This window comes from Trematomus bernacchii, unplaced genomic scaffold (genome assembly GCF_902827165.1).
Source record: "Trematomus bernacchii unplaced genomic scaffold, fTreBer1.1, whole genome shotgun sequence".
Lineage (NCBI taxonomy): Eukaryota > Metazoa > Chordata > Actinopteri > Perciformes > Nototheniidae > Trematomus > Trematomus bernacchii.
Genome location: NW_022988043.1, coordinates 18,093,474 through 18,116,859, shown reverse-complemented (window position 1 = coordinate 18,116,859; position 23,386 = coordinate 18,093,474). Strand labels below are relative to the sequence as shown.

At 42.5% G+C, this 23,386-nt stretch overlaps 1 protein-coding gene across 1 annotated transcript; it reads left to right on the top strand.

The window, feature by feature from the left end:
• Nucleotides 1-584: 584 nt before the first annotated feature.
• cnot6l (CCR4-NOT transcription complex, subunit 6-like) lies at nt 585-21,508 on the top strand. The gene is made up of 12 exons (XM_034118351.1): nt 585-714; nt 4,032-4,153; nt 5,188-5,374; nt 7,422-7,507; nt 7,959-8,048; nt 8,218-8,286; nt 9,219-9,376; nt 10,298-10,452; nt 11,338-11,489; nt 17,353-17,580; nt 17,721-17,923; nt 18,603-21,508. Exons 2-12 carry the CDS (start codon nt 4,042-4,044, stop codon nt 18,822-18,824), a joined length of 1,662 nt encoding a protein of 553 aa, XP_033974242.1. The 5' UTR covers nt 585-714; nt 4,032-4,041; the 3' UTR covers nt 18,825-21,508.
• Nucleotides 21,509-23,386: the final 1,878 nt, after the last annotated feature.

The following is a 23,386-nucleotide window of genomic DNA, read 5'->3' as shown; positions in this document are numbered from 1 at the left end:
GTGAATCATCATATAATTCCATCAACTCCAATTCCAATTCCATCGACGTATATCTATGATCTAATAAAAAAAAATAAAAAAAATAAACAATAAATAAAACAAAACCGCCTGGGAAGTAAAAACATACCTCATTTAAAAACCGTCCAACTATTCACGTAGAATATTGGATAATATAAACACAACCATGAAATACTTAGATACTTGTGATGGTCAATAATATTCGGAATGTGTTTAATTTGCCAATGTTTACTTGTTTTTAGTAAGCAAGGAAAGATTCGTCATTTCCACAGAATTTATCAAAGACAAAAAAAATGTCTTGTTGGATAAATGGATGCTGAGTTTTCCACTGGCTTCTTGATATTTAAAATAAAAAAAACTGCAATACATGTCTATATAAGACAACTGATATAATTTATAGTAATACTAATTAAACAAGAGTTTGTTAACACAAAAGCATATGGTATTTTATTTATTCATTTTATTACTATGTTTTATGAGTTTTAATATCATTTTTAGTAGTTTGACAGGTGACATTGCAGGGGAGAGGATCCGGGGGTTCATATCGCGTGCGGACGAGCACGAGCGGAAGCAGCGTTTGTTGTTCTTCCTTCTGTTTCCGAGACGTTCAGGGTCTGATCGGCTTCAACAGCCGTGTCTGCATGTCTCTACCAATTATTCCCTCTGTACATCGTTTTATACCGCTCCCGAATGAAGGTAAGACCAATTCAGACTTTGTTTGATTGCTGCGGACACTATGTTGAGGTTGTCCTGGGATACATGTGACAGTTAAACCTGCTTCCCTTCATACCAACTCCGGCTACCCCCGCAGTCCGCCTCCGTGAGCCGGGCGGCGTGCGCCCTGCTGCCGCTAGCCAAACAAATCCAGCGCCGTGCTTTGAGCTCACTGGGGCTTTAACCTGTACGTACTCTGTTTAGACGATATTTAATAGTTTAACGTTTCCAAATGTTTAATTTGGCATAACCAGAGCGCGTGTTTACCTCGCTGCCAGGTGTGACAGCTGGTGAGCGGTTGGCCGAACTTCACGTGAACGGGCCCCTGTCCATGCAGCGCTACGTGCTTGTCACTTTTGACATTACAGCTATGTTTGGATACTCAGCTGTTGGTGCAGTTGCCATCGCTATTTTCCATTTGCAAAAGCTCCTGACATGTTAAAATAAATAACAGTTGGCAAAGCAACAGATGCTGGGGTTTACCATTTGGTGTAAAGAAACTAAGTACCTTTACTCAAGTACTGTACTTAAGTACAATTTTGAGAGACTTGTACTGAACAAATGTTTTGTTACTTTGTCATTTTCCTCCACTACAATTCAGAGCTAAATGGTGTACTTTTACATTTATTTTGCACCTTAAGTTACTTTACAGATCTGGATTAATGATCTGAAATATAATCAACTCTTAAAGGGGACCTATCATGCAAAATGCACTTTTGTACGTCTTTTATACATGAATATGTGTCCCCGGTGTTCCAGGGAACTCACCAAGTGTCAGAAAACACAACCCTCTCTATTTTCCTCCATACCCAAATCTCTAAAAAAGGGGCTGCAACGGATCTGATAAAAACTGATCCAGATTTGAACACTTTACTGACGTCAGTAAAGTGGCGCTACGGCTATTGGGCCAACTCCACCAATCAGGGGAATGTGGGGTTGGGCCACGGCCGGCCATTGCCGCTCGAAAGCGCTGGAGACGCTGTAATACATATACCAGGCCTGTAAGTGGCGCTGTAGTCTGCCACAAAAGCAGCGAAGAAGACTTCCCGCCCATAGTTACCATGGTTACCCTTCTGTTTATTCTCCGCTGTGGCTTTCTTTCTCCCTCTCCGAGGCAAGCGTTTGCTCCCGCTGCTTTAATTCAATGCAATCCCTCCCCGTCGAGGCAAGCACTGTAATTATCTCCGGTTAGTCCACCAGCAGATGACAAACACCCACCTCTCCGCCTCTTCCAATGAACGAGGGGACCGTGCGGCAGAGTTTCAGTTTCAGTTTCTTTCGCCGGTCAAGATGTCCGTTAAAGTTTGAATCTTCCGGACAAAATTAGAAAAGTGCCGGTCAAAGGTCTTCTTTGTTATTTATTGAGCTTTAAAACAAATGAATAACGACTCTATAGGTCTATAACAATATAATAAAACACGGTACACAGAGGACGGAGATATTTTTTTCTCCCCCTCTTGAATTGATCAGAGCATGGCTCCCCTCTCCTGCAGGGGGGAGTGATCAGCTGCAGCTCACAGAATCAGCCCTGTAGACAGCAAACAGCACATAGAGCGAAATGAGGTTTGGTATTTTGAAAACAGAAACGTATAAATATACCTTTATATAGGTATGGCCCTACAATATATCATTTAAATATAGCATGCAGGACTTTTAGTTGTATCAGGGTATTCCTACTCTCTGGTATTTCTACTTTATGTTAAGTACAATATCTGAGTACTTCTCCCATCTCTGCCATTTGGTGGTCTGTCTGCCCCCAGAGTCAAAAATGTTTTTATCAACACTAGACATGTGAGGAAAGCCTTCTTTACATCTCCGTATGCTAGTGATATGAGCCGTTGCCAGCAGGCTCTACAGTTTATCTGCCTGCAGCCGCTCACTTGTGACCCATGAGTGTATACACAAGTTATGTAAGTCTTCTCCAAACCTCCAGAGTAACCTAATGGCAACTAACTGCATAATATCAGGCCCCCTTTGCCAACCTCTTAAGCTCGTATGCATGCTGTGTACAAGTCTGTGGATAATAAATAACAAGTAATGCAATAGCACGTGCCCTTGAGCAATGCAGGCAGCAAACTGACAGCAGGGGAGTTTAAATAACGCTGGCTGGTTCCTGGTAATAAAGTAGATGTGCTAGTCTACATTAGGCATAAGGACGAAGTAAGAAATTATAACTTTTTTTGTCTTAAAAAAAAACTTGAACTTGATAGGAAAACAAATCAGATAAAGGTTTTTATTCATTTTCAACAATATTAAGTTTAGGAATCCTTGTTCCAAAGGCTTAGATACATCCTTTTCTTGAAGTACAGGGCTGTAGATAAGAGTCAAAATTATAATCAAACCCAGTTCCAATTAAGTTGAAAGTCTAGGTCAAAATAAAAGTGACTCCAGTTCTGTTGAAGGCCACAATGTGCATTCTTTAGTTGGTCGGATTTAATTCTTTATAGACCTTTCAAAAAATGTGTGAAAAAAACAACTGTGACGTAAAGGTGGAATTTCTTTCATTTGTTTTTGTGTCTGGTTAAGCTAGGCCGTATTGTTTAATCAACATCTCACTTTTACTGAGATCATACTAGTATTTATACATGGTAAAAAATAAAAACTGATGCCCAATCCACAGCAACATTGTAGAGCCAAAACTCTGCTCACATGTAAATAATACACTTGTAAGTTTAGATTAGAAGTACAACATAATACCACTCCTAATATCATACATTTATTCATCGTATTAGTAGTTTCTAAGGCAAAACTATTTGTTCTGATTCCAGTTTTTCCAATGAGAGGTTTAGCTGATAATCTAAGTTGTATATCTCTGTCAATGTATTATGTTGGTCATTGAAGTGACGGCTACATTTGCTGTTCAACTGTTGTTCACGTTTTAAAAGATCCCATCTATCTGTAGTACATTTCACACTTTATCAGTAAAATAAGCCAGAAAAATAATTGTCAAATGAATCAATAAAAAATAGTTAAACTTGATTTCCAAAACATAGCTGCCACTTTAATATGTTAACAACCACTTGTGTAATTGATACAGTATGAGAACACATTATTTTATTTTTGTCTAAAAGCACATTTTTTCATTAGTTACTATGTATTACTATATTATTGTTTTTTTTTATTAAATTGTTCAAAGGAATTTTAATTATTTCACTTGTTTTTTGTCATTAAGCTTTATAATATTATGTTACTGTGTTGAATCCCTTCCACTGTAGAGTGCCATCTCAGTGGCAGCTAATGTATGTTTTTCGCGGTCTTCCTTTAGATTGTAATATCTGTACATTTTGCTTGTTTTTCAGATTGATAGGTATGCCAAAGGAAAAATATGATCCTCCAGATCCCCGCAGATGTTACACCATCATGCCAGCGGAGGAGGTGGCCAATGGGAAGAAGTCTTACTGGGCCGAGCTCGAGATTTCTGGTCAGTCTTACTATGTTTCTCTGAAACTGCTCCCATACAAAGAAATCCCAATGTACTAACACAGACAAACCGAAGGAAGAGGGAGCTCCTACTTTAAGAATCTAGTGTTCTTCGTGCTTGAATATCAAACAGTTGCATGCGCTTTTATTGTTATTAAGACACTTTTTATCCCACTCACTCTGTATTCAGTGTCTTCAGATGCTGCATGTTTTTCAGTTTGTAGGATTTGGAAGATTCAAATGTGTGGTGTTGCATGTCAATCAACAGGAAATAAGTTGACATTACAGTATACTTATCATTTGAGTGATTTATTAGCAAAATGCCTTGTTTTTTCATTTTCTGATATTTTTCATTTTTGTTCAAATGATTAGAAGAAAATGTATCTTATCTGCTGAAGAAAAACATTCAGCAGATGAGTCAAGGATAAGAATAACAGTTGCAGCCTACTAAACGCAAAAATAGATTTTCTTACGAGGATGTTGTTGTTTAAATGATTCTTGGTTAAGATCATTTAAATTATTTTGACTCCCAAACCTTTTCAAAGGACCACAGGGCGTCCTGGTTTGGATGACAACAGCTGAATGAACAGGAAGACGAGTATTAATGGTTAACAAACTATTCTTGGTTGGTTAAAAGTCAAAAGCTTTATGTTATTTGAACTTTTATCTCATTAAATATTAATTACATATTAAATAGGTTTAATTCAGTATTTATATCTTCACTAAAGTAATTGTCCGTAGAGTTCTCTGCTATAGTCTGGTTTCAGTGTCTCATGATTGGTTCTGTTTCACGTGGTTTTCCATGATTTAAAAAAAGTATATTTGGGCTGAAAAACTGAATGTAGTTATTGTTTCTGCATGAAAATAAATGAAAGGGTTTGAGACTATACAGATACGCCGCAGTTCAGTCAATTTCAGTATGTTGAATTGTGTTTTGTTCGATTGATCACACAGCTAAAAATCTGTGTTTCTTTTTGAGTTCTGGAAATAATATCCACTTTTGAAGACAGTCCGTTCCCCTGTTTGCCTTTGCAGGACGGGTGAGGAGCCTGAGCCCCTCGTTATGGACCCTCACCCACCTGACGGCGCTGCACATCAACGACAACAACCTGAGCCGCATCCCACCCGACATCTCTAATCTGTCCCACCTGGTGTTCCTGAACCTGTCGTCCAACAAGCTCCGCAGTCTGCCCGCTGAGCTGGGCAACATGGTCTCTCTCAGGTAGACATCACTGACATCTGACTGACACAAGGACCAACCAAGAGAAAATATATATATATATATATATATCACGGAACAGAAAAGTTAACCTGCCATTATGCTTTGTTGCAGAGCTTTTAAAGGTCACCTATAATGCAAAAAACACTTTTTCATGTCTCTAATGGCGCGTTTCCACTACAGCGCGCAGCCCGGTTTAAGAGGGCTGTGACGTCAGCGGCCCGTCTTTGGTTGCGTTTCCACTTGGCCTAGTACCGGCCGGCGGGTCCTAATTCACAGTTTTTCTGGCCTCATAAAATCGTGGGGCCAGAGACAACGAGGCTGAGTCGGGCTGAGTATGCTAAACTAGAGAGAGCGTCGCTGGCAAGGGGGCTACAACTACAACAAGATGGACATATTTGACCGTGATTTAATTGTAATACACGTTTCAAAATGATGCCGAAGTAACAACATACTGATACCGGTTAGTAAAAACCATGAATTAATGCTTTGTCAAGTCTGCAGACAGACGGCAGGCGAAAAACCTTTTAAAATGCTTGTTTTCTAAATGGAGATTGGCTAAGCTAACGCAGTATATGCTCCGACTGTCCACACTCACAACAACGGCCTATCCAGACATAAATAAAGCAGCGACTGTATTCACCATGACACAGGCAGTCTGTGGTTTGTACTTGTTTAACTTTTGTCTAGTTTCTGAACATATATGAGGAGCTGTGAGCTCTGAGTGCTAACAGCTAACGGCTGTGTTGTTTTTCTGGGGTCCTCTGAAGATCACGTCACGGCTCCGCCTACACTGCGTTACTATAGATACTGCCCCAGTTCCTAAACTGTAATGGAAATGCGCCATAAAGTGAGCCAGTCCTAACGAGGCCCAGCCATACCGAGCGAGGCCGTGTAGTGGAAACGCGCCATTATACATCAATATGTGTCCCCTCTGTGCAAAGAGATTCGGAAAATTTCAGGAAAAAAGATTCGCTCTCTTTTTGTCCTGATCCATTTATATAAAAACCTGTCTGAAAATGAGCTGATCAGATTTTGGCCACTTTGTGATCATAATGTTTTTTTGGCTTGTGTAACCATTAGCCAATCACCAACCAAGGTTACCCCCCCCCCCCCCCCCCCTCCTCTAAAGTACCAGACAGAGAATCAGCTCTTTTGAAACAGAGCTGAAACAGAGGGGTTTATGGGATGCTACAATGATCTGCCAAACACTTCAGAGACATGTTTTGTATATATCTGAAAACTATAATATATTGATGAAAAAGAGTATAATAGGGGACCTTTAAGAATAGCTGAATATTCTGCGATAGGGCTGGAAGATAAGGATGAAATCTCCGTATTCATTATGTCATTTTACATTTCAGTATGGGTTTATGATGTAACCTTTGTGGAAGTTCAATTGATACATTTTCTGATTTTGAAATACATTAGGATCTGTGTTTTTTTAATCATATGAATTGAATACCTTACAAAGCAGGGTTCTTGATCATTATTATTAGGTAGTTATGAAGGTGTATTAGCTTCGGATAAATTCAGGACAATAACAGTGGATTTCTCCACTTTAATTACATACAGGCGGTTCTCTTAGTGGCTGAGATTAACATTAATCAAAAAATATTTGTCTTTTATGGCCGACTTGTGTGAACACTAAATATCGAAATGTCGTTTAATTATGTGCCCGCTCTATCAAGCAACTCTATTCTGTAATTTTTCATTCATTTCGTTTTTGGTTATGATAAATATGCCAGGGACAGGACAATTTTACACAAAGGACCAAATCTTTCTAATGACTGTAGGGGATTCATTCAAGAGATTATGTGCGAAAAAAGCCCAAATCAAAGAACAAAAGTGATCAGAGGCATGTGACATTGCTCAAACCTCAGTTTAGTAGTTATCCCACAGGGCCTAATTTAAGTGACAACTTAGGAAAACGTGATAGATGTTTTGACCGCAGTGATGATACATCAATGACAAGGAATTACTGCATTGTTAAGACAAAGTTGTGAAAGACAGAAATCAAAAAGGTAAATGACGTCTTGATTTCTTGCAGGGAATTGCTTTTGAACAACAATCTTTTACGAGTTCTGCCTTATGAACTCGGGAGGCTTTTCCAGTTACAAACCTTGGGGCTAAAAGGTGAGGCTTTTTATTTGTATTATATTCAGTACATTTATTTGGACTAGCGCTGCACAGTTTGGAAAAAATATCTAATTGCAATTATTTGGACTGATATTGCAATTGGGAATGATTCGTGACATTGTGCGATTGATGATTTTAGCATCATAGTTCTCATTGTCACTGAAATGTATTTAATTATTATGTTGTGATTTATTTTTATTTTTTTTTAAGCAAACAAAAGAATCTGTTTTGTTAAGTCTAAAGAACATGATTTGTAGACCAGGATGTCTCTGAAGCTTCAAATGACTTAATTCAAAAGGATATTTGAACACATAGTTAGCCAAATAGTATTCTTCCTGCAGTTTGAGTCCATATTAAAGTTTGGATAAAATGTAGATCGGTCATTATTTCTTTACAGTACTTTCCTAGAACATATTGTCAGGTAGTTTATGATATGATTGATTTGCAGGAAACCCTTTGTCCCAAGACATCCTCAATCTGTACCAGGAGTCGGACGGAACCAGGAAGCTTTTGAACTACATGCTCGACAATCTAGCAGGTAAACAGCTGCTCCTCCTCACCACCCAGCGACTAGAACTCATGCATATTTAACCTGCAGTTAATTGTAAACCTGAGCAGGTGTGAGATAGCAGGTACACCATTGTGTTTGTCACAGACAGTGAGCACTCATACCTCTTCCCCCCCCCCCCCTCCCTCACCTTCTACAGTGCACCCAGAGCAGCTCCCACAAAGACCGTGGATCACTCTGAAAGAGCGGGACCAGATGAGCCCCTCAGGTACGTTCAGCGGGGTTAAAGGGGCCCTATTATTTTTTGGGGGTTTTTCCATTTCCTGTCGTGTGTTATATAGGTTTTTGTGCATGTAAATGGTCTGCAAAGGATAACATCTCCGAATCTCCCTTAGAGAGAGTTTCTCAAATGGAATAAAAACAAAAAGGTTACATTTTTTAGACAAAATTACATTATTTAATTGTCAGTAGTAAGAGCCAGAAATGTCACAAACACTCCCTCATTTAGCTCAAAAACCAATCTTCCCTCGGTTGTGTTTGCTCTGTGACGTCATGAATGTGCTCTGATGTTTACATAATTGACTCAATAAAAAACAGGCCTGTTATGGCAGGGATGTTAGATCGTATGGTTTCTTTGAGTTGCCAAGAAGGATGAAACTCACTTGCATCCTTATTCTTTACAAAGAATAAAGCTTAAAAAGCACATAAACACACTTTTAGAGCGGCTTTTTAAGTATTTAAAAAAAAATACTTGAGTGGAACAAAAAATAAAGAGAAACATAATATTTTTGTCATACCTTCCTTATACTACAGTATATACTGTAGGTACCTAGTAATGTTCTTTTACACTTTATTTTACTATTTATTTTTATATATCATTTGTAAGTAATGAGCTGCAGCTTTTGCTTAATAAGCTTACCAGGCCATAAACAGACCTGCAACCATTCGAGTTGCAGGTCTGTTTATGGCCTAAAACATGTTTTGTGAGGTCACAGTGACCTTGACCTTTGTCTTCTACATTTTTATTAGGTCATCCTTGAGTCTAAGTGGATGTTTTCTGCTAATCTGAAAAAAATTCCCTCAAGGAATTTCTGAGATATCACGTTTAATAAGCAAAAAACTGAAGGACAGACAAGATAAATACATCTGTCTAGAGTCTAGATTCTAGACGATAGTCATTCTTTAAATGTTTTTCTACAGCTGCGTTCACGGTCATGTGCTACAACGTTCTGTGCGACAAGTATGCCACCCGACAGCTGTACGGCTACTGTCCCTCCTGGGCCCTCAACTGGGAGTACCGGAAGAAAGGCATCATGGAGGAAATCACCAGCTGCGACGCTGACATCATCAGCCTGCAGGTGAATGAAGCAGACGTTGCTTCAATGATTTTCCAGAAAAAAAGGAACAAATCAGACGATAATATGATTTGTTTTGTGTTCAAAAAAGCAAAACTATGTATCTTAGAAGAGTATGTTGAATGGGTTTGTTATTATTTCTCAATTCTATGTATTCGACCAAAATTCTTAAAAATGAGAACCAAAAATCTGGACCTGCTGATGATGATGCTTCAGGAAAACACGAAATGATCCCCAAAATAATAAAGATTTATCAGTGACCTTGGATGTCTGAATAAAATTGGATTGCGATTCATTTAGTAGTTGTTACAATATTTCAAAGTGAAGGACCACACAACTTTTTAAAGTATTAATTCCTGCAAACTATTCAACTTTTTTTTTTTATCAAAAATCATTTCAATAGATAAAGAGGTCAACTCTAGTGATTAACTTTCCTAGAAACTATATTTGTTATAATCATTTCCACTGGTGGACATTTGTGAATATCAGAGATGATGAATTTCAGAAAATCAGAACAACATCATTCAATATATTATACAACTTCACTTTACAATAATTGATGGTATTTTGGTGCCAGATGTATTTGAAACCACATTATTTGGCTATTTAAAAATGCAATTCGGAAATGCAAGGTTCCCTTAAACTAATACTACTATTGTTATAAAAAATAAAATAAAAAAAGGACTTATTGAATGACAGAAACATGTTTTTTCATGTTGAATATTCACGAGAAAAAGCTTGAGTTTACAAGTAGATTTAAAAACAAATTCAATAATCCTAACACGATTTTGGTTCCTTTGTGAAAAGGAAAATATGCCCCCCCCTCCTGACTCCAGGCCGTTTATATTTGGCTAGTGCTCACTCCTCTACACATGCGTTTCATTGACTCTTTTAGGTGACATTTCTTGCCCTGTGTGTCTGCAGGAGGTGGAGACAGAGCAGTACTACACCATGTTCCTGGAAACACTAAAGGAGCGCGGCTACGATGGATACTTCTGCCCAAAGTCTCGTGCCAAACTGGTTTCTGAACAGGAGCGGAAACACGTGGACGGCTGCGCTGTGTTCTATAAGACCGAGAAGTGAGTTCACAGAATATGCTTTATTCAATATATGTATATAAACGTGTAGATTTTGATATCCAAGATTTCTTTCTGCGTTAAGTCCATTTTAAAATGACTCGCCACATTTTTGGTCTGACTGGATACAGTCAGTTGTGTGAGAGGACTACTCAATTGTATGAATGGACTTTGATTCTTGAAGTTAGAGCAACTGTTCATGAGGTATAAAAGAAATCAGCAGCCATCCGTTAAAGAAACTGGAAGTTTGTGTGCAGATTTAAAAAGAAACGGGTTCATGTATCAGTGTTACATGCACGATAATGCCCCTAAAAGCTGTAATTAAAGGCCCTTTGCACACCATTTACATGCACAAAAACCTATATAACATACTACATGTATGTACAATCTGCTTCTGCTCTTTAACAGGCAACTTGTTGCTTTAGCAAAGCTCTTCTCCAAACTTCACAATGGAAATATAAGGTTATTCTGGGGTCAGCACTGTTAGAATTTTATCAGGGAAAATCTGCAGATTACTAAGGACTGACAGAACCCAGGTAAAACCTCCTAAATCCCACCACTGAGTAGAAAGCAGAGGCCCCCCAAACAATGGACTAACTAGATATATAGAGCCTAATTGCATTAATGTGGTTGAATAATGATCTCTGGTCAAGTTCTGAAAGTGTTTTTGGGCCAAAACTTTAACTTTGAATAATACATTTAGTGTTTTAATCTCTGACAAAAAAAACAGTTATTGTTGAAGGAAACAGGGAACATTAATAAAACAGCTGATTTAATGCTTTCAAATGGTATTGTATGAAATAAAGCAAGCACATTTTACATCTGAAAGCAGGAGACTTTACACTGAATACTTTCAATATTAATGCTGCTTTATGGATACTCCTGCAGGTTTACTTTGCTCCAGAAACACACTGTGGAGTTCAACCAGGTGGCCATGGCCAACTCTGAGGGCTCCGAGGTCATGCTGAACCGCGTGATGACCAAAGACAACATCGGGGTGGCCGTCCTGCTCGAGGTCAACAAGGACATGTTCTCCGATGGTAAGAACCACTTTTAAAAAGCAAAGAATTTGACATAAATATCCCTAGGCCACACTTTTTAGGCCTCCAAGTCTTTCAACTTCACAGAAACATCCCATTTTTGCCCACCGGGGGGGGAGTAAAGAAGTATTTTTTATGTTTACCAATTAATATGTCAAATATATTTTTTTAATTTAACATGTCATAACAAGTTCACAGAGCTCAAGGAGACATCTTCATTGCTTTTCTTGTTCAACAGTCCACCATCCAAATATTTTTAACACAGAAAATTACAGCAAATCCTGATCCTTATAACTGAATACACAAGTAATCAATACAGTTAATCCACTTATTGACCCTCAGACATTTGTAGCTTAAAGTTAAACAGTTAAAAAGTGTTTTTGTTTTGTAACATTGATACAAGGATCCAGGGTTTAGCTGTAGCAAAAGTAGTGTAGCCAAAAATACATCTATATTGTTGCAGTCACCTTATGATCAACAATCTGACAATATTTGTTCTAAATAAATAAAAGTAACATGGGAAAATCTGCAATGATTTTGCCACAAGGTGTCAACGTCGACATTAAATGTCCTTCAATGGATTGATGTGGGATGAGAAATCACTGTTATATGTAAATATGTCTAAAGAATATTTATTTTAGTTGAATAAACATTTCATGTTTTTCATGCGAGCCTACCTGAATGCGCGCGCAGGCCCACAGTATATAAGGTGGCTACGCCCCCCGACCGACATCCTTTTTCTCTTCAGCGAGCAGCAACAACTGAAGCTAAACGTGAGAAGATAGATAGAAGAAAGTGAAAGAATGGACTCACCACTCCTCGAACATCGGCCGGGCTTAATTGCGGGCGCTGATCCCCAACGCTGGTGCTTCGAGTGTTTGGGGCCTGACCACGCGGTGGAGGGCAGCAAACATTCTCCGTCCTGCAGTGACTGTCGTGCGCTCCCGCGGCTCAGACGCCAACATCTCCTGGAACACTTCCAGGCGCATTATGTCTCGCCGGATGAGGCGCAGGAACAGGAGGAGCTCGAGGTGGTCGAAATGGAGGACCAGGAGGTGGCCGAGGAGGTGCCGTCCGTGTTCGCCATTCCGACGGGCCGGGCGGCCCCGTTTGTCAAGGAGGAAGAAGACGAGGACTTCTTGTTGTCGGGCGCTTCTGGGTCCGGCGTCCACGAGGGTCCACCGCACAGATCTGCCCCTCAGGATTTCCTGTTGGTGATGCCCATGGCGGCGGAGGTGTGGGTCTACCGCTCCCCCCTCCGCAACCACCCAAACCGGTGAGCCGCCTCCGTCAGGGGTTTTATGGCCCGGTTCAGCCAACCCAGCCGGCCTTTGTTTCGCCCCCGTTGCCAGATATCTGGCAGTGTGTGGAGGCAACGTGGTGGAACCCTCTGAGGACGAGGGCTCCGGTGGCGGGCATGGCGGATTTGCTCAGGGTGCAGGGCCGCACGGACACAGCATGTCCCGGTGTGCCCCCCCTCGATGAGAGCCTTGCGGCCCATCTGCTCCCACTGGCAGCAGGTTGGGCGGAGGGGAGAAGACCCCTTCCCCCGCTGCCTCGTGACCGTGAAACGCTGGAGTATCTTAAGATACTCTTAAGATAAGATAAGATATTCTGGCTCGGGGCACAGAGCTCAGCAGGAAGCCCCCGCCTCCCCGTCTCAGGAAGACCGGAGTGATTATTCGGACCACTGCATCGGGCAGATTAATAATCTGGTCCATGGTGTAGCCGCCGCAGCTGGCCGTGTGATGTCCCTGGCCACAGTGGGATCACGCCACATGTGGTTAGGACTCACGGCGCTCTCCAGGAAGGGCCGTGATGATCTCCTTGGAGCCCCCGTATCCACGGAAGGGCTCTTCGGATCGATCACCTCGGTCACGCAGCGTTTCAGCCGCTTAGAGGAGGAAAGAGCGCAGCTCAGCCGTATGCTGCCGCTGGCTCTCCCTCAGCGGGGTGAGCGTGAGGAGAGAGAGGCGCAGGTACAGAGCGCCCACGGCTCCCGCTGTCTCTCCTGCTCCCTCGGCTGGTTCTACGGGGCGGGTTCAATCCCAGCACCCACGGGGCCAGGCCGGGCGATCCCGACGGGCCTCTGCCCCAGCTCCGCGTCAGCAGAGGGCTGCGGGATGGGGTGCACCGTCCTCCCGGAGACGGGCGGTAGGAGGAAGCGTCCCGGCGGAGAGGGCTCTCTCCACCCAGGATGCGAGAGTGAACCCCCGTCTCCTCCCTCTATGATAGTACTGTGTTGACAAATGCTTTCAATAAAAGAGATGGTTGCATTTATCCCAGTCTAAGAGTCATTTCTCTCCACAATCCCACACTACACCATAATGTTGTCTGTACAGATTCCCCACTCGCCGCCCCAGTTGTAACTCCAGTACAGGAGGCAGCCAGCGGGCGCGCGCATGTGAGTGTGATAAACCGCAGGAAGTGCTATCAAAGCGCTATGCGAGTACAGGGGCATTATGACCGGTGTGATGATGTTAGAAGACACATCGCACCTAGCGTAAAAACTCAGATTAATGCCTTTTTTCCTCTGAGTGAAAACGGCATTATGGCGGAGCGTGCGCTCCCACGCGAGCGTTCAAGGACCTCAGTGGAAAATCAATCCTTTCTGTGTCAGCCCCCCATGGGTCAAACTTCCTTTTATGGAGGGTTTGGCAGCGGAGTGGGCCACCAGAGAGTACCACAGCTTCATAGCTACGGCTCCACAGCTGATTGCACATCCCCTAACGCGATGCTACGGGGAATGGAAGCTCAGCTGTGTATTGACAGAGTGGATGGACAGAACGCTGAGACTGGGTTATTCACTCCAGTTTGGCAGCATCCCTCCTCCGTTCAGAGGCATAAGAGAGGCAAATATGTCATCCCAAGAGGAGATTCGGCAGAGATTCAGGCCCTGTTGCAAAAACAGGCGGTGTCTGTTGTGCACTCTCAAGACTGATGCGGCTTTCACACCAGCGCTTTTCCCTTTCTAGCTCCTAGCTAGAGCTTTTCTGGTTCAGCTCCGGTTTCCCTTTTCTGCTCCCGCTCTGTTCACACCGCCCAGAGCTGCCGCTGCTGCGTCATGATGTCACCGTTTACATCGCTGATTTTCTCCCCAACGGAGCTCACAACAACAACAACAACGGGGGACTGCGTCGGGTCGATGATCGTGTTGCTTTTAATCATACGAAGCCAGATTAAATTAAATAACGACTTCTCCAACCTTATACTTTTCTCCAGAGTGCCGTGGTTCATTGTTTATGAATGTGTTTCAGCGGCATTTACCGACCGCTGCAGTGCTGGCTGCTCTTCCACGGGAGTGTATTCTCCCGTTAGCTCCGGGTTAGCTCACACGGCTCTAAAGTATTCACTGTCTGACTGTCACACAAGCAGCTGATACATATCCCCAGTTCCCCTTAAGTGAATGTGTGTCAGTCTGAATTTACGCTGTTTGGCATCACAACGCTGTTATGAAAGTTTCTCTGGTATAACATGGGTGATGTTAGCATAGCAACCAAAGCTAAATTGACGCTTACTTTCATGTCGAAATTGCTCCGAAGCACAAAGTATTTGCGTTTTGCCTTCCAGGGGGTAGCCTATGAGTACAACAGACTGCCGTTCGGCTTCTCCCTATCCCCACGCACGTTCAACAAATGTGTGGCCACAGCACTGCAGCCGCTGCGCGACCATGGCATGAGGGTGTTCTTTTATCTGGACGACCTCATAGTCATGGCCAGGTCCAGGGAATGGGCAATGTTTCACACAGCCCAATTGATCCTACACAAGTTGGGTTTTGCGGTCAATTGGAAGAAGAGCTCCCCCATACCTCACCAGCAGGTAGAATATCTGGGGGTGGTGCTCAATGCAGGCAGACTACGTGCCACCCTGACAGAAAGCAGACAGGCATCCCTGCTTCGGGTAGTTTGCAGACTGCGTCAGGGGGCGACGGTGGTAGCTTTGACCATCATGCAGACTTTGGGTCTCATGGCGGCTGCTCACTTCGTGGTGCCACTCGGACTGTTGCATACACGTCACCTGCAGAGGTGGTTTATCGGCCTTCGTTTAGATCCCAAGAGGCACAAACGACGTCTGGTGACCATCCCCCCCCCTCAGTAGAAACATGTGCTAGTGAGGAGCGACAACCGCTCCACAGTGTTGTACATCAACAGGCAGGGCGGAGTCCGCTCCGTAGCCTTGTTGACCGCAGCAGAGATCCTGTGGTGGTGGGCTTCACAGAATGTGTTGTCTCCAAGGGCCCTGCACGTCCCGGGACAGGAGAGCGGGGGGGCCGACCTCATGTCAAGAGGCGGGCCCCTGCCAGACGAGTGGAGGCTTCACACGGAGGTGGTGAAGCAGGTCTGGACTCAGTTCGGGAGAGCAGAGGTGGACCCTGTGCCCTGTGGTTCTCCCTGGCCCGGTGGGACAATCCGCCCTTGGGGGTGGACGCATTTGCACACGAGCCATGGCCAAGAAAGCTGCTTTACGCCTTTCCACCGCTGCACCTTATCCCCCCCCTCCTGGAGAGGGTGAGGCGGGAACATCTGTCAGTCATCATAGTGACCCCAGGTCGCCGCTTGGCTTTAATCTTCCACCCGATATTGGGGCCAGGGAGGCTAAATTGCACCTTCTCTGCCCAGTGCGTGCGCTAGCATGTTGTGTAGAGCACACGTCTGCCATTAGGCGCACTGAACAGCTGTTTGTGTGCTTTGGGGATGGTGTGGCTGGAAAAGCTCTCTCCAAGAGGCGCCTGACAGGATGGCTCTGCGAGTGCATTACACATGCCTATGGATGGGCGGGGAGAGCCCTCCCCACTGGGGTCCGTGCACACTCTACACAGGCTGTGGCTGTGTCAACAGCCTTATTCAGCGAGTGTAGAAGATATATGCACAGCGGCTTCTTGGTCTACACCAGGCCCCTTCATAAAGTTTTATCTCTTGGTCATGTCTGGCTCCTTCTCGTCGTCTGTGCTTGCCGGGGCAACACATGACTGGTGAGACGGGGGGGGGGGCTGTGGGTCAGTAGTTATCTGACCCCCCCTGGACATAATGCGCTTATGTTTTTTCCCCATGCTCCTTAGGGACCCGGGAAACATGGTGCGCAGTAAGCCCCATACAGGGCTGGAGGACTATCCCCACTATCGTCCATGCACACTCTACACGAGGTAAGCGTGTGTGAGTGTGCCTTATCCAAGCTGCGGCCCCGACTTCTCCAAGGTTACAACCGGATAGGAGGAAGTGGGGGTGTGGTGGATGTTAGCCAAAGCCGGTCAGGGGCAGTGTGATGGGTCGATGTTGTTGGACGACAGGGCGTACCCATAGAGTCCAGTGGAGGGCGGAGCTTGTGTGATATATAACTGGGGGTTACGTATTGTAACCCTAGTTATATTAGCACAGGCGGAGCCCTCTAACTGGGGGCCTTGTCTTTCCTATGCCGCTCGCTGAAGAGGGTGTAGGATGACGGTCGGGGGGCGTAGCCGCCTTATATACTGTGGGCCTGCGCGCGCATTCAGGTAGGCTCGCCCCGATTGGCCGGCTACGTTTATGCAACTCAGTAGGTGAATGCACGCATAGCATGATAGAGAGTAGTACCCATAGAGTCCAGTAGAGGGCGGAGCCTGTGCTTATATAACTAGGGTTACAATACGTAACCCCCCGTTCTTCCTTTTAATGGTTTTATTTTTACAGTGAGAGTAATTCTGAGTTTCTAAAGTTGCATCTGCGGTCTGTGCTTTACTGTAACCAAACTCGCCATAATAAGACCATGTTAGGGTTTTTGGGGGGGGTTTCTACATACAAATGTGACTGTTGAAAGTTGAATTTAATTCCACCGTTTTTCCACTCCTTAAAAGTCTTCATAATCCAATGTTGTCCTCTGTTTTCAGGCGTGAAGGTGCCACAGGAGAGGCAGCTGATCCTGGTGGCCAACGCCCACATGCACTGGGACCCCGAGTACTCGGACGTCAAGTTGATCCAAACCATGATGTTCCTGTCGGAGCTGAAGAGCATCGCTGAAAGGGCTTCGAGCTCCATGGCGACTGGCTCGCCCGCCTCCGACCCGTCCTCCATCCCCATCGTCCTGTGTGCTGACCTCAACTCGCTGCCCGACTCCGGTACGACTGTCACTCTTACAGGAACCTCGGTTCAGTATTGTTCTTGGATATTACTAGTTTTTATCCAAATATATAGATATTTGCTTGATTACTGTGGTACTCCTTTTGAAATAAAAACGTTACCTTTTTCAATAATCCAGGTGTGGTGGAATTCCTGAGCAACGGAGGAGTGGCCGACAACCACAAGGACTTCAAGGAGCTACGCTACAATGAATGTCTGACCAACTTCAACTGCAACGGCAAGAACGGCAACTCAGACGGAAGCATCACACACAGCTTCCAGCTGAAGAGCGCCTACGACAGCAATCTGATGCCTTTCACCAACTACACATATGACTTTAAGGTACCGTCTGCCTGAGAGCTGGAACAGCTAATTGGATTTTCCTTTTCCAATGTAGGCTGCACAGTGGTAGACTTCTAGATGTATTTCTCCTTTTGCCACAAGCGGCCATTGGTCTGGTAGATTCAGTTAAGTTGAAAGTTCTGTTTTCGTTGAGTATTTTTGTTATGGGATGAAAAACCCTGAACATTGCTCTGTCTGAGCCATTACCTTCACTACAGTGCTATTTGTTCAGTTAGTCTTGTGGTTACCGCCTTGGTTTCTAATGACGCATGCAGGCAACTGTCGCACATTCATTTACATTTCCTCGAGTTGTTTCATCAGCAGCAATGGACTTCCCCCTTATTCAAAACCTTAAACTAGGACTTCACTGATCACTAATTTACATTTATGTCTGTAAATAAATGAAAAATCCAAACACATTTCTCTTTTACTATAAACCGAGGGCAGTGAGTGGAGATTGAATTTCCTTCACACAGATCAAGGCTAGCTATTTTCCCCTTTTGTCAATATTAGCATCTTATTATTTGCATGCATTCTGAATAAGAGTCAATCTATTCGTTCAATACAAATTCAAGAAAAAGCGTTTTATTCTAATGTGTGGTCTGAAGTATCTAAAGTATTCAGTCTCAGTGTACAGAGTCTTTTCCCCCCCCCCTTAAACAAAATGTTGTCTTTGCAGGGCGTGATCGACTACATCTTCTTCTCAAAGACCCACATGAGTGTCCTGGGCCTGATGGGGCCTCTGGACAGCCAGTGGCTCGTCGACAACAGCATCACCGGCTGCCCCCACCCCCACATCCCCTCAGACCACTTCTCCCTGCTGGCCCAGCTGGAGCTGCACCCACCCCTGCCCCACCCGCTCACCCCCCTCAACGGGCTGCACCTGCCGGTCCACAGGTAGTGCAGCCTGAGAGAGCCTCCCCTTCAGAACACTGCCCCCTCCCCCTTCTGTACAGATTACTGCTCATGTTAAAACTCTGACACCATCCGACCCGAGACACACTTTTAAAGGAGTGAAGTATTTGCCCGTTTGTTGCTCCTCTTTGTGTTTTTGCACACTGTAAATGTTGGTTTTATCACATGTTCTCCTCTTGGAAAGGCTTCATACCAAATGTTGGGCTTGGGATGAGGTTGCTATGGTAACCCCCAATGTCAATTGTTTTTTTTGCCTTATATAATACCTGCTTGTAGATTCTGCTCCAACAAGAACCCTTTAACTTAAACTACCCACTTTTTAAAGAAGTACTCAACAAATGTCAACAGATTTGACATTTGACAGAAGTTTTTAGAGTAAAAACACAACATATTACTAATGCTGCACCACACGTATGATGTGTGGAAGTCACAGTATATAGAACGAGAACCTGCGATCACTCCTTAATAAACTGACATGTTTTTTAACGGAAAGAGAAACACTATAAACTGAAAGTTGGAAATGTTTACAAGGAGGTGAAAGCTTTGTTTACAGCAGCCGTTTTTGTAAACAGAGGTCTATATATTTTTTAATGTGATCAGCAGAGAAATGCCAAAATACTTATTTCAATTAAATGTGGAGAAAATTAAAATGTACAATGTTAACAAGTACTGATTGGACATTTTTTAAGTACTATGGTGCTATGTGAATGCATCTTAGTTTCTACATTCACTTTTATGATTTTATTTCTTCAATAATACTTGAACCTCCCTTTTATCATTGCTAAATATTATAGTCGCAGAGGTATTATTTGCAAACAGTGAGTTCCTTGCAGTATGATGAAGTAATACAATTTGTTCAGTCAAAGTTAGAGCTCACATCCCAAATAATTATAAACATTGCAAACAAATTAGCCCCCTACTCTTTAACAAAAATTGTTTAAGACATTAAATATATTTAAACACAATCCTGACCAACAATATACTTCATTCAAACACTTACTGTCTTAAAAGAGTCCCATATCCCCTCACCTGACTGGCCAAAGATTCCCCCTAAAATGAGTGACTTATGCTCTGTCCACAAAGAGAAACATTTATTTCATTGTGCAAGAGAAAAAAAAAAAACTTCCTGAGAAGGATCTTCCAATTATTCGTGACCGGGAGCTGAATGTATTTACCAGAAGCTCACCATGAGATTGGTTGTTGCCAGATTCCTGTTGTGTTTCTGTCAGATTATTAGAACTACTAGCCCTTTTATGTAAGTTGTAACTCAGGGCTATGCTATGCATCCAACATTACCTCTCAAACTGAACACTCAGAGTCCTGTCATAAGAGCAAAACCAAACGGGAAGCTATTGGTTTGAAATAGTTTATAAAGCACAGGTAATATATGTACTTGCATACATATATGTTGTTGTTGTCATAGACATCTCACACTGCTGCTGCATTTTCTCAAGTTTTAAAAAATCATAACTTGGGACATTTTAATTACATATCTGAGTTTTCACAAGGTGCAAAACAAATTCAGATAAATATGTTTTATTGAATGTGAGATGATGGGATAAAGATAGCAGGGTAGGACTGGGTATCAATACTGATGCAGTAACTGATTCTCAGTACCAATACAACAATTACTTCAATATTTGAAGTAATTCCCAAATGTTGAGTGTTGACTGGTGACATGAGGTAATTAACAGGGCAGCAAACAAAAACAATCTTTCTTTTTCACTTTATTTAATTTCTTCCTGTACAATTGGAGTAAGACGCTTTTGCAATCTAAGCAGACAAGCACTTTGATTGAGACATGCAGCAGGTGGCAGCACAGGGACATGCAGGGCCTTGTATTAGACGAACACCAGCAGAAAATGTTGGGACCATTGATCTCAACACAATCAGACAAACCCTAAATAAAACTCAAGTCTTTTGATTTAAATCAGCAATAATTTGACTAAAGAATTGGTAAAAGTTAACAAATCTGGTCAGACATTTGGTGCCAGCTTTCATTGATTAATATGTCTCGATATCGATTGGTACAAAAGGAAGTATTGAGGTTTGATACCCAGCCCTACCCATGCAGAAAGACTCATCTCACACCGAGGTGTCCTTTAAACAGTGATGTTTTGAAATGGAATTAGTTAAATAAGTCAAAAGAATTGGCTCATTTTGGGATAAATGATGTAACCTCAGCTTTATAGCGCAGACACATGAGTTCACCCGGCGTGGACGGGCAGTGTCAGCTTTGCTTCATTTGCACATGATTTGATGCTCACGCTTAAGGATACTCCTATACTTGTGAGCATTTTGAGGCCTATACTTCACTCCTAAACTCAACTGACCTTTTCTGATTTTGTACAACAGCTGTTCATAAATGAAATTGCCTTTCATTACGGGTGTCTTTCACATCTGTTAAAGTAATGTACCCTTCTCAGATTAAGGGGCACACAAATCAAAGATGTACCTGGTGTTAAACTTTTTTTTTCTTTGCTCGGTGTACTCGTGTGAATACCACCACCATACTGTGGAGACAACACTGGTCTCTGTCAAACTTTGTTTTTAAACTACGGGCATTTTTTGTCTCAAACAAACATGCAGTCTCTCAATTGGTACTTTGTACAACTCAGTATTACCAAGTTTTTGAGGAAAAAAAGATAAATGTTCTAGGTTTTAAAAGCAGTTTGTCTTGATGGTTTTTATTTCTCCACTACACATCTTAACTATCCACTCAAAGCTTTTCACGCTCTGAGATGATGCTCAATTATTCTCTCTTCTTTCACATCTGTCTTCACACACATCCGGAGCCACCTTTTTCACAATAATATCCAACTATCATTACCTAAAAGCATTTGCCCTGTATATTTTATACCTTTAAACCGCAACTCACATACTTTTTCTACAAACAATGTGCATAGTTTGTACAATTTCTCCCAAAGCAGCACTGCCCACGAGACCAAAACACTCAGAGATTACCGTCCGTCCGTCAACGTACCATCAACCAGACATCCATCCGTCCGTCCGTCCGTCCATCCATCCATCAACCAGACATCCATCCATGCATGCATGCATGCATCCATCCATCCATCCATCCATCAACCAGACATCCATCAACCAGACATCCATCCATGCATCCATCCATGCATCCATCCGTCCATCCATCCATCCATCCATCCAATCAGACATCCCATCTTTCTCATCTCTTTACCCATCCATCCAATCAATTATTGCTCACCTCAGACTGTTTTTTCTTTTAAATCAAACATGTTTTTGTATCTACAACATCAAGGAAAGAAAATGTCCTCCACATATCTGAAATGCACGCTCTCAGTTGTTTGTGGTTTCAACTGGTGATTTTGTTTTGATGCAGTTTTTGGTGTTAAGAGGTTACTGTATTTTACACAGGATTATGGCCAAAGGCTGGTTGTGGCCAATGAGATGAAAAGTGTTTATCATTTGGACGAAGATTTTGTTGTCACTATCTGCTTTTACATGTTAAAGATCACAGGAAACATGAACCTAAAGGATGCTGTGTAAATATGTGCTGGTCATCTATTAACCTGTCATTTAAAGCACCACAAATGCCAAATAAGTGATACAAAAGTATACACAATTTGAACCATGTCACACAACTTTCTAAATACATGGTGTATCATGAATATTTTCAGTAAATATTTGATCATTTGCATAACTGACAATAGGTGAATGCTCTGGTTAATTAGTTCTACGAGGCCAATATAAAATGACGACAAATGAAAAAGTAGTGAACTTTAATGTCAAAAGTTTACTTACTGAGAATTTGACTGACAAAGCAACTTTCACTGCCTTTCCTTAAACTCGCAATTGGCATCTTTCAATTCCAAGAATTAAGAAGAACAAGAAATGCAAAGCTGTCTTTTTCAAAGATGCTGCATATCAGCAACTTTCAGCAGATTTGTTTTAATCATGTGAGTGGAAATGTGGTTAGGATCCCCAGGCACCAGCAGTCACCACTGAAGGTGCTACAGTATTTCTCTGAATGGTTAACTACATTTCAACTACGTAACAACGGTTTTTGGTTTCTGTTCTCCGACTCCAGAGAAGCAGCTCTTCACCACATTGGTTCTTCAATCCAACCTGCTTCCACCACAGACGAGAGGAAGCAGTCAGTGAGCGTTTGGTTGAAAGGAAAACTTGCAGCTTTGCGGGGGAGAGCTGATAAACTGAGACAGAGCAGTTGGTTCTTGTGAAAGCCAGTGTGCGTCATGTCTGACAATGAAATATTTCAAAGTTTTACAAAAAGAAGTAACAGTTCGTCTGCAGGATGAGTGTCTAACGTAGGTGGAAGTGCTGCATTTGCGATTTTCCTCTGACAAAAATATACACGCTTATCCTCTGTAGAGGTCCTTTTAACATTTGTTAAGTGTTATAGCAGGTCAAAAATTATGTTTAGTTCTCGTAAGAAATGTAAAGTGGAATTGTAATCCAACACTCATTTCAAATAGGATAACAACTGCATTAAGGAATGAATATGAATGAACAGATACAAATATTTAAAATTGGTGAAATAAACATAATTGA

What these genes read in the sequence shown, in the direction of transcription:
- cnot6l (XM_034118351.1), top strand. Translation starts at nt 4,042, where the DNA reads ATGCCAAAGGAAAAATATGATCCTCCAGATCCCCGCAGATGTTACACC. An exon ending in CATGCTCGACAATCTAGCAG is followed by an intron (nt 8,049 to 8,217) that starts GTAAACAGCTGC and finishes CACCTTCTACAG; the next exon opens with TGCACCCAGAGCAGCTCCCA. An exon ending in CTGACATCATCAGCCTGCAG is followed by an intron (nt 9,377 to 10,297) that starts GTGAATGAAGCA and finishes GTGTGTCTGCAG; the next exon opens with GAGGTGGAGACAGAGCAGTA.